Source organism: Chelon labrosus, assembly GCF_963514085.1.
Source record: "Chelon labrosus genome assembly, chromosome: 10".
NCBI lineage: Eukaryota > Metazoa > Chordata > Actinopteri > Mugiliformes > Mugilidae > Chelon > Chelon labrosus.
The window spans coordinates 27,235,290-27,247,391 of record NC_140360.1 but is presented as its reverse complement, the minus strand read 5'-3'; the positions used below and the strand labels follow the sequence as shown (position 1 = coordinate 27,247,391).

General features: G+C 39.8%; 1 protein-coding gene across 1 annotated transcript in view; it reads left to right on the top strand.

The window, feature by feature from the left end:
* ajap1 (adherens junctions associated protein 1) overlaps positions 1 to 11,417 on the top strand; it is a gene marked incomplete at both ends in the record, with an annotated part of 44,214 nt that extends 32,797 nt beyond the window's left edge. The window contains 3 exons of the mRNA XM_084553780.1: positions 9,139 to 9,226; positions 9,363 to 9,605; positions 11,345 to 11,417. Of these exons, the coding sequence (XP_084409906.1) occupies positions 9,139 to 9,226; positions 9,363 to 9,605; positions 11,345 to 11,417 (404 nt within the window). The remainder of the gene's footprint in view (positions 1 to 9,138; positions 9,227 to 9,362; positions 9,606 to 11,344) is intronic.
* Positions 11,418 to 12,102: the final 685 nt, after the last annotated feature.

Sequence of the window (12,102 nt, the reverse complement as noted above, 5' to 3'; positions counted from 1 at the left end):
CAAGTCATGAGTATAGTTTGCCTCACTGTATGGCATGTGTGTATCATGTCTGCAATCATCACATGCTGCCATCACTGCCGAAGATGAATGCAAATGTTTGTTTGTGTAACGAGACAGAGACGAGTGAAGGCAAACAGAAACAGAAAACAGTAAATTCTGTCAACAGCAGTCGGAATGTCACCGTGTCTATCTTGTCTGTGGTCAAATATAAGCATTAATGCTTTAACTGATGAGAAATCTTTGACAGCTCATTGCACCTGTTTTACCAACAAAATAGACTTAGAAATGCAGGTGTCAGAGCACAGTTGTCAAGGATTCCTGTCCCTTCAAATGGAATACCTCTGTACAAAAGAACAGTTTGGAAAAAAATGTAAATCTTTTTGTTTTTACAGAGTTAGTGAGGGATTTCATCATTGCCTGACAGTCACTGGTAGTCAGATTGAATGGGATTGCAGATGTGAGACTGCTATATTATTGTAACACAGACTGAAAATGCACCTGGTGTCTCGGTGGACATGTGTGACAGCTGAGAGCTATTGATGTTTTGTATTTTTCACTAGTTTTTGTCAGAGTTACAATACAAGCACAGTATTTTGTAATTGCAGTTGAGTCACAGTCATGTAGACATCCCATGTTCAATAAACATGCAAGAATTCTTCCTCACGCTTGTTGTGTATACACATTTGACCCAATTAACACTTAAATCTGCACGCCTACCATTAGATCAGATCCATTCCATGCATGTTTCAACGGTTTTAGCTTTACTATGACATTTTGCCTTTGGTTTGGTTGGAAACAATCTGAGTGGTGACACAGAGAAAGTACATGACAGCTTCCCAGAGTTGCACTTGTTGGCTGTTGACTATGTGTCTTAACTCCCACTCACTTTTGGCATTGATGGTGCCAGAACAAAATAGACTACTATGTTATTACGTTTTGGCGAGGTAGGACCCGACACAGGACACAAGGGGAGGCAGGAGCAGGAAACAAAATGACTTTTGTAAAAATTTACAAATCCAGGAATGGAGAACAGGAATCACAGACGACAACACAACAAGCGGATAACAAAACAGAGAACTCTTCAACGCAGGCAACTTCAAAGGGATGACTTGACAGTGGTAACAGAACAGACGACCTGACAATGAACAAAGGGAAAGGCAGGACTATATATACACATGGGCGGAGGGGTTGACGAGACACAGGTAGAACTTAGGAGGGAAAAAACACACAATGAGAAACCAGTCATACTCAGAGGAGGGAAACACAGGAAGTAAAGCAAGATAAGAACCACCAAGGAAGAAGCTTACAGAATAAAAAATAGGAAACCCAAGAAAAACAAAACAGGGTTACAGAAAACATCCAGAGTCCATATCATGACACTGTGTGTGTTATTATTGAACATTTAACGGATTTACACCAGGGTATAGAAATGAGGGGTGCTCTTAATCAGTTAAAGGCCTTTAACAAGGAGGATGTAGTCAGCACTGTCTCATAGCAGGCCACTGATAATAGTGTTAAAAAGCCACACACGACACAGCCTTGGTTGTTAATAATTAAAATATAATGGGCTATTTCTAGTATGTGCTACCAGTGTGCCTACTTAACATCGTGTCCCAGTTAGTTTAGATTGGGGTATTTCTGAATGCTGCAGCTTCAGGTGGATGGCTCCTGTTGATCATACGTTCATGGCACTGGACATCATACAAGAGGTGAGGGAGTTGGAAGAGGGGAAGGAGGTGGGTGAGCATGTTATAGCCGTGGTGCCTCCAGCTGCTCACTGATTGTTCCTGGTGTTTGTGCTGCTAGTAACTTCGACCCCCCTCTGCTCTACGCAGATGGAGCTGTCAGCTCCATTATGGATATGAGATGATTCAAACTCCAGTCTGCAAAGCCTCTACTAATAACTAGGGTACTGACAGACAGTCCAGGGGATTGTGAGGTTAAGTATTGTAGGTTATTGAAGTGTACGCAAAAGGTACAATATGTGCCTAAAAAACAGTCTAAACCAGTCAAAATTTACAGATCTGTGGCGTCTTGTAACAAACGTAGTTGATATTTAAAATAAAAGACAGAATACAGTGCACAAACCAGCAGGTATTTAAAGTCAACTGATCTGTCTGCCAACAATTTATATCTTGTCATTTCTATCAACTAAGAGCGGAAGGCTAAATGAATGGAGTAAATAAGTAGATTCACCTCCAGTGTAGAGCACAGTGAGCACATGTAAAATGTATGTTAAGTGTCCTGGAAATCTCTTTTTAAAGACGCTCTCTAAGTAAACGTTGTAATGCAGCATTTTGACCTCTGCTTTAGCTGTAGAGGCATACAATACAGCCTCTTCAACAATGAGACACACACAGAGAGACAGAGAGAAACCACTTTTCCCAACAGTTACCATGGCAATCCAATAAAATTGCCATTACTCTGTGTATTGGCTCTCAATAAAGTGGGTAAAAGTGAATCTCCTTTTCTGCAGCGTTAAATCTGGACTTAAATGCTGATGCTTGGTGACAGGCGTGCAGAGTCAAACCGCCCTGTCCCTGATTTACAGAAAACTCAGCCAAGAGGAGATGAAGAGGCGAGACTGAGCAGATGCTGTTTCACTTTCTGTTTCTGCAGCTCTTGGTTCATGGCTTGACACATCTGCCTTGAGGAGCACAGGTACAGATGTTGAGTGAAACACCGTTTTGGAGATTGTTCGGTCAATCAGAAGAACTAAAACAGAATCTCAATTGCGTTCGTCAAACACATTTGAGTTTTATTTGCTTAGGTTTTGTTGAAACATAACAGTGTTGCCTGACAGGAGTTGGACTCATTGCGGGTGCACGATGTGTTTCAGAGCTCATTCACCTGCTATTCAGCTAAGCTTTTGTTTGGTTGGTAAAAAAATGAAAAACTCCTGTCACCAACATGACATTACACAGATTTCAGGATGGTTGTTTGAAGCTGCCATGCTGAAATCTGTTGAAGCAATGCCTCTTTACACCCACCAGAAAATTGCGCTCATTTTCATTTGTCTGTTGTAGCATGAGCTCTTGTGTGTTCCCCTGCTGTTTCTGATACTGACAGGCTCACCAGCCGAGTGTGTCTTCTTGTTACAGAGACCATCACAGAAGCAATGTACTCGCTGCCCTGCTTGTTTTTGGGCCATTTTAGCTTTTGCCATCCAACCTGACTGAATTATGCAGCAATGCCTTTGACACTGAGGGAGAAGGCATGTAGTGTAATTGTTTCTGATCTCCCCTCTTCTCTCTCTCTGTCCTGCTCCTCTCTCAGCCTCTTCTTCAATAAGTGTTTTAGATTGCTCGGTGACTCGGTGGAAATCAGCCTAGATTGACACTTTGACACCAGTGTTAATTGGTAATTCCTAACTATCAGCAGTCAACCTTTGACGGAAGGCTTCTCCTAACCTGTCCTGTTAAGGTATCTGGGTGTGGGAGAGACAATCTCAGAGGGGTCATGCAGCATATTAGCATGTATTGAATATACCTGTACAAATGCTCTGGTTTGTGGGGGTGGGGTGGCTCAACCACAGTTTTACAAATGAGGCGTATTTTCCACATTTTTCAGAAGCTTCTAAGCAAACACTGTGTGGGCTAGGTATCATTATCTCTAAACGGGTCTTTGCAAAGAATTACTGATGGCAAAGGACACTATAACTCATATGTACATGCATCGTATATTAAATAGTTATTTTCCTCATTGTATGTCCATCATTACCTTGTTACAGCATTTCTAGTCAGTGGATAAACTGCCGTTTAGATGATATCACACAATTTAATATTTAATCTATAGACGAATCAGGGAACCAGTTCTACCGTTTATGTACACTACATGTACACAAATTCTTACATATTTCAAAGTTCATTATTTTAATAAACAATTTTAAATTGAAAGTTACCATCACTCATGGTTTTGTGAATATGGTCAAGGATTTTTACGTGTACATGATTATGTTTTTACAGAGTTTATTCTTAGCATCTGTAATGGCCGTGTTCAGGAGGTGTGACATAAACTTTGCCCCTGTAACATCTTAGAAACTGTAATATATTTCAGTGTTTGGATTTTTGCAAGAGATGAAATATTGACATATTACAGTAGAAAAAGCCCAAGAAAATGAATGATGGCTAACTTTCATTTAGCTGCTTTTGTGACATTGTCATGTTTTACTGGGACATCTGAATGGAACATTCAAAAGTCCTAGTATAACAAGTAGAAGAATGTTATTGGAGTGCTGTGAATCCTTACACTTTCTGAACACAACTTTGTAACTAATTATTGATCAATATTTAATGTCAAAGAAAATCCCAGTTTATAATAAAGGCTGAAATTGATCCATCTATTCAACTGATAGATGGATCAATTCAATTACAGATATTTCAGTTGCAATACATTCATTCATTCATCTTCTGTAACTGCTTGTTCCTGTGAAGGGTCGCGGGGGGTGCTGGAGCCCATCCCAGCTGTCATCGGGCGAAAGGCGGGGTACTCATTGAGAACCCCAATGGAGTAATATTAATGTTGTTTTTAATTAGCATGAACAACAAATGCTGTGGGATGGTGGATAGAGGCTCTATGTTACTTCCAGAGTCAGTTCTAGATTCACTTACTTCTTGTTCACTGTTACCTGCCTGTGTTAGCAAATGTGTAGAGGACTTAGATGGAATGTTGTCATTCATTTCGGAACTTGCTCACTAATTCTGACAGCAACATGACTGACATCTCAGTGAAAGGTAATGTTACGTCCACATTTTTTTGATTTTTCTGTATGTTGTGAACGTATTGAGGAATTGACAATAAAGAAATCTTGAATCTTGAATTACCCGCATCGCATAAACTATGTTAGATTAACGTTAACTCGCATTTTCATAAATGTTGGCTGCTGCCTACATATCGGTAGTCTGTTTCTGAAGTTTTGCTTCCTCTTGTCTAATTCTTGCTGTAATACGTAAATGAGTTTAGTTCAAACATCTGTTTCATCTAAGAACAAGCAGAGGAAACCTAAACTGATCAGGAGTGGGAGTGTATGATTCCACAGATGCTGCAGGTCAATGAATAAGACGTTATATCTGAAATACATCCAGACATGGAGGCTTGATAGCACCTTAAACATTTATGCAGCATCAAAAAAGACGTGTTTTAAAGCCCAGTCTATGAATCAATACTGAAGCATTCAAATGAAGATGAATTTAAGTCACAAAATCGATTTTATAAAGCCTGCCCTATGAAAGTATTCCAGGTGAAAATAACAGCTTAAGCTAATGATGACTTTTAGGTCACAAATAGTAAGAGCTACTGTCTCAGATGACATGTGTGTTCCTCATAAATGTTTATTCAGCATAAATATGGCCATGTCATAGCTAAAGAAATGTGTTGAGTTGTTAAATTTAAGTTCTATTCCAAACTATGATACTTCCTCTTAAAACAACTGTGATAGTTTCCTTGTTACTTAGGGGTAGCAGAATAAGCATTCTTACTACTCTAGATAGACTTTAGCACTTGAGCAGTGGTTTGGTATCCTCCAAATATTTAGCTCTAAAGCAACTGACTGCACTATTGCTAACTTTGTCTGCTGCTGCCGCTGCTAAGCAATTAACATGCACGGTTATATTTAAGCTTTTTCACTAAAAATAGCCACCCTGTAAGTCTGGATAAGCATTGTCATTGCTGTGTGGGTTCTCTCCGGGTACTCCGTCTTCCTCCCACCATCCAAAGACATGCTGGTTAGGTTCATTGGTGATTCTAAATTGGCCGTAGGTGTGCATGTGAGTGTGAATGGTTGTCTGTCTCTCTGTGTTAGCCCTGAGATAGACTGGAGACCTGTCCAGGGTGTACCCTGCCTCTCACCCGATGACAGCTGGGATAGGCTCCAGTCCCCCCGCGACCCTTCACAGGACAAGCGGTTACAGAAGATGAATCTGAATGTAAACCAGATAAAGGACACATGTCTTTAAAGCACAGAGATTATGTGATGTGAAAATGGTTAAATACATAAGATGTGTTGCTCTACAAACTAGGCATTAGTTAGTATGCACGCGATTCACTCTGTACTGAGTTTTTGCATTTAATCTGAGGACCTTTTATTAAAAGTGGGTGGCAAGGGATAATTTCCTTTAATCGCAGCGCTTTTTCTTGACATATTAATAAAACTGTCATGCCCAAGAATGTAAGAAAATTTCATTTATTCCCTGTTGGTAGCTTTGATGGCGGCTCAAATCCTGCAGCTGAAGAGGTCACAAGCTAGCTGTCCTCTCCTCTCTCTATCACTTTATGTCCCTTCCCTTTTTCCCTGCATTTCTCCCTCTATCTATCCCCCTCTCAGTCTCTTTTTGTTTGGCAGTGATTTGACCAAACAAAACCTAACCGGGTATCTCTAAAGCAAGGTGACTGCCAAAGGTGATTTTTCAGCCTGACTGCCAGGACACAATGAGTTTTAGATAGGCAGGCCAAACTTTCCTCCCTCCAACTGGCAGCTCTGGATGAAAATAGAACTGGCCTCTGCACTCAGATTTGTCACCCATGTCATTATCTGCTCTATTATCCCCGCTCCCTTAAACATACTGCCCTGAAAATTAGATTATAACGGACCTAATGCTGTGTTTGTGTCGCTGGACCTCACGTTCTTGGGTTAATTTGTTTTATTAAAGAGATGTTCAAGGCAAAAATGCATATATTGGCCCCAAATGGCATCCTGAAGAAAATCTTAATGAGCTACTTTGACTTAGAAGGGTAGACTACACACAGTACACCCATGTTTACCAGCTGAGCCAATCAGATCCCTCTCATTTAAAATTACAGACTCAGTTTATCACTGACTTATTTAGGTTTCTCTGGTTTCCCTTGCCTGGGAAGAGTTCATAGGATGCTTGGATAGATTTAGTCATTTTATCTGTTTTGATTTACAGATCAACTTCACCATCTTTTATTAGAATTCAGCTGACTGGAAAGTCTCCCTTTCGGTATACGTACATCAATATAAAATGAAGCAACTCTCAGTAGACCCCTCAGCTATTGATCAAGGTCAGAGGCCTGAACTTAGACAGATGTTAATTCATAAAGGAATACCTTCAACTTCAGCGTCAGTCTGAGACAGGCAGAGAGGGAGATGGAGGATAGAGAGACTTGTCAGATAAGTTAATGTGCCTTTGGGACTCTGATTGCACTGGGAAGGTAAGGCTTCCCTGAGCCAGCCAGAGATATCATTAATCCAAGGTTGACCTGGTCTGCATTTTGCATAGCCCTGCCCACAGACATTTATTATCTAAGAGGAGGCTATCCAGGCAGCAGCTAAGCAGAGGAGAGGTTGTATTCTTTTCTAAAACGACAGAGCAGCACTTCCTTTTGAGTGCTTCCTGAAGACAAATTGGGTTGGATCAGCAGCCAGGCAGCTGGCTGATGGAGAGGTGAGATGTATAAGGCCCATGTGGGCATTTTCATCATGACAGCTTTCTTTTTTATTTTTTTTATTTTTTGTCCTCCTGCAGCATGTCACCTGCTGCAGTGTGTCATTGTGTCCTAGTAGCTCTCATGCTCTATCCCTCAGACACGCACATACAAACTAACCTTAGAATACGGTGCAATAGACTTGCGCTAATCCTCCCTTTAGATGTGTACTGCACAGGTTTGTTTGTGGATTACTGTCCTCTGGCAAAAGTGAGAGATCAGCACACACTGGAGTCTTAATTGTTTAAATGAGAACAATGCTTTTGTACTTCAGTCACACGGAACAAACTGGACAAACGGGAAATTTAGGCTATATTTATGTCTGCAAGCTCATTAAGATGTACTTAATGAGCAAGGCTGTGTGATTTATACTTTTTATGGCTTTGGCAAAAAATTTTGGAAGATGACAGTGACAGAAATTATGAATGCATAATATTTGTTGGTTTTACTTGTGATCACATACAAAGGTTGGTGGGTTTCATAATTATTTTTAAATTAAATATTGCACATTGAATGGTAACAATTTAGCTTGTTCGTATTAGTTTTCTTTTCTCTAGGATTCTGTCTGAGTTATCATTTTCTCAGCCAGTTGCCCTGCAGTTTTCTTTTTTGTTTTTTTGATAGCACTATAATTGGATTTTAATTTTTAGTCCAATAAAAGCAGGTAGAAGAGTGCAAGTAAATCTTAAACAACTTAATGTACCATGAAAATAACAGTTATGAGCTGGATATGAGCTTGTGACCTGTGAAGAAGTACCATCTTGTTTTTCACTCTGTTCTTCTCTACTGTCACATGTTTACTGTGGTTCAGATACTTATATTCATCATTCCTTAAAGCAGTATTTTTGGAATATTTTTACATTTACAATGGATTTGATAAATATGTTAATGTGAAAAGCCCCATAAACTTTATTTGTTATTTTCAGATATACAGTCGCTCTCAGCCATTTACAGCAATAGAGTCCTAATGAAGCCGCTACCTTCCCAGCAGGAGACAGACAGAGTCTGAAGCTAGTTTGAGAAGTTACTGGAGCATGTGTCAGTAAATGAACCAGACGTTACTCTCATGAGTTAGAGGAGCTTAAAAGAAAGTGAATACGAAACTGTATTTCATTGATTGACCACAAACACAGCCGTTTGGCAACAAAACTACCATGACCACTTTGCTATTTTTAAAGAGAATAATTGTTAATATTCATTTCAAGGCCCGATGCTCTATCTGCTAATGCTTGTTGTGTGTGTACCCCTGTTAGTGTCTTGTGCATTAGCAAGTGCTCACAGTGCTTATACTACCTCTAAAGATAAAATAGATATTTTATTTCATATGTGTCATTGTTGTGCAGAGCTCCTGATGGAAAACTGATTTGGTTTGGTTAATTTTCTTTTGATGGTCTAAGAATAAATGAAACTCTCTACCACAGATTATTTTAGACTTATACTTGATCTCCTTTATACTTTACAGCTGGCTGTAAAGTATAAAGGAATGGAATAATGGAATAATTTATACCAGCATCAAATTTTTCGGAGTTGTTAACCTCTACTTTTTATGTGAGCTGCTCTCTCGAGTGCGGCTTATTCTGCAGCACAGAAAACACGAGAAATGAAGTGCGCGGCTTTGTGCTGCAAATGAGAAGAGTGAATGCTCTAAAAATGACCATAATTATCTGCTGTCATGTTTGTTTCTGTCTTTTGCAGGTTTGGCAGTTCACCAGATAATCACAATCACTGTGTCTCTCATTATGGTCATCGCAGCCTTGATCACAACACTCGTCCTTAAAAACTGGTAGGAAAGATTCCTTTACTTTTGACCCATTACATAGTAGTAGCAGAACCTCACTCTGGGTCAGAAACAATAGATAACCAGAGGTACAAGGTATGATTTTATGTTTGTTTCTTGTCTTTGGTGCGTGTTTTTGTAGCTGTGCGCAGTCTGGAAATGGTCGCCACAATAGCCATCAACGTAAGATCCACCAGCAAGAAGAAAGCTGCCAAAACCTGACAGACTTCACCCCGGCCAGGGTGCCCAGCAAGGTGGACATATTCACTGCCTACAATGACAGCCTGCAGTGCTCACATGAGTGCGTTCGGACTGCCGTTCCCATCTACACTGATGAGATGATCCAGCAGACACCTGTCTACAAGACTGCTTACAACGGAAACAGGTATGCTTCTATGAAAGACTGGTGCACCTTGAAATACTTCTTCCAGTAATCAGTGTTGTATCTTTTTATAATGTCTGTGTCCACTATAGATATTATCGTTGCTGTTATTGGCATAAATATGATCCATGCTAAACAGCAGACCTAGATCATTTCAAATAGGTTTAAGAAAATCAATGTTTCTGTCCTGTAATTGTTATGAAGAGATAAATTCCACATCAAAAGATGAAATTCACACAGATGAAAAATCGTACACTGAATTGACAGTCATGAGTCTTAACATTCTTCTCCTTGCTCTGAGCCAAGAACAGCTTCAGTCCAAGATGTGTATGAGCATATCTACACATAAATGGGTTGTTTTAATACTGTTGTCTATCGCCCCATTCCTCATCCATCTGCCTCATGCCTGGCTGAGCGCTGTGCCTCAGCACGCTCAAGCTGCACGCAAAAATCTGAAATGTTCCACTGATTTTCAAAAGCTGTGTAATGTGTCAGTTTATAGATGCAGAGCAAAGGAATGTCTCTACAGTGCTATTTTCTGATGTCTTTCCGACAGTATTTCAAATGCCGCACAGGTGTATGTGCTCTGAAAACAGGACTTCAGTACCCAGAAGGGATGTAATGTGATATCAGGAAACCGTGCTCAAAACATCCGTATTTACCAGATAATCTGTTCCACTTTCATACCAAAAAAAATAGGCAAAAGAGCTAATATTGGTGAGTCACTGGTGAGTTTGCTTTCAAATCAGTCTTCGCTGTGGGTGACGATGAAGTAAATTATTGTGATTTATGTTCACAGCTGTGTTTGACTTCGAAATCCTATACCTAGTTATTAACAATGAGTATTGTGTTAACTGTATAATTACAGTCACCTAAGATGCAGGGCCAGCAAAGATGGTCACACTTACTCATTGTATCCAAACCCAGTAAGGGTTTCATTATGTTATGTTGTAATTCATCTGGTGTAAATAAGTGTGGTGTAAAGTTAAGGGATGATGGCTTCATCTTTAATAGTTATATTTTTCAGGTCGGAGAAAATGAGAATATAAGGTTTTCATCTTCACCAACAAGTAGAGGCCTCTGTTTGTGTTAGTCTGTGATAATGGCTACATTTATAAGGACAACATTTCTTCAACTCAATTATAGTAATTCTGTCAAGTGTCCGAGTCAAGTTTTACTTAAACACTACAAAACTATAGTAAAATATACTATATGTGTTTATATGCAAGGAACATACAAGTACAAAATGGTTCTGCCCACTGTGGAGCATCAAATCTTTCAGAAATATAACAGAATATTTTTTTATTATTATTTATTTTTTTTAACCTAATTTTATTGACTACACTGAATTCATTCAATAGAAAAGAAGACCAAGACAACCTTTGTTGGAACAACTGGTTGTTTTGCTACCCCCATGTTTCTGTCCCTCACTGTAACTTGATGTTAGCCCCATGTGGGAAAAGTGCGGAAACGTGCAGAATACTAGACCATGTAAACATAGTCACTAATGCAGTGTTGACTGTGGCACTAATTCTAACTAAGGAAATAGTTAACCTAGGAGACCATATGAAGTTTTCTGAAATGAAAATGTTTGTGTTCTGAGGAAATACCCCTGCTCAGCAATAAGTCCGTTCAGAATCACTTCAGGCTTATTACTGATAACTAATGTGATGTTGTTGTATATGCAATAAAAATCAATATGAGTAAAGCTAATGACAACTTCTTCTTATTTTACCCAACAGGCCCTCCCCCACTGAAAGACAGCTGATTCCTGTGGCCTTTGTGTCAGAGAAGTGGTTTGAGATCTCTTGTTGACGAGCTGAAGGCCTTGTTTATGTTCTGTGGGTGGAAAATACTTCCTGAATTCACGCTCTGGTGGGTACTGTGCCACTTGGTCCTCCTGAAAATTATTGTCTGAGCCATCTCCACCTCGATCCCCGTGGTGATGCTGCCCCACTTTGGGAATGGAAGGGAACTTGGCGTATGTTTGTTATTTGTGACACGTATATGTTCCTTTCAATCGTCTGCACACTGATAAAAAGAGTAGTGAAACCCAGCATCACAGGTCTTTCGTTCGAACGTAGAGGCTAATTATGTATGTATCAGTCTTAATAACTGTAAGAAGACAGTTAATTATTTCTCTCTTCATATCTGTAAGATTTTCATTAATATTTATGCCGCTACCCTTGTTCTTACGCCAAAAGCGTATTGTTTTGAACATTTCTAGGTGTAAAGGGCCACTTTCACTTGACTTGTGACACATTTATATGCATGGCTAATATATGCCAGAATGGCCCTGCATTTGAAATTCAAAGCGTGAACATTAAACACATGCTCTGGGCCCATGGTGTTGCTGGAAGCCCGGGGGGAGGTGTAACGTTTGCTATTGACCCAGATTTTAAAAGGAATAGATCGCCTGCAGGTAACGTAGTGAGAGGACAGAGCCTCGCTGTTGTCTGGACACACATTAGTCTCAGTCAGCTAGGCTTTCCACAGCACT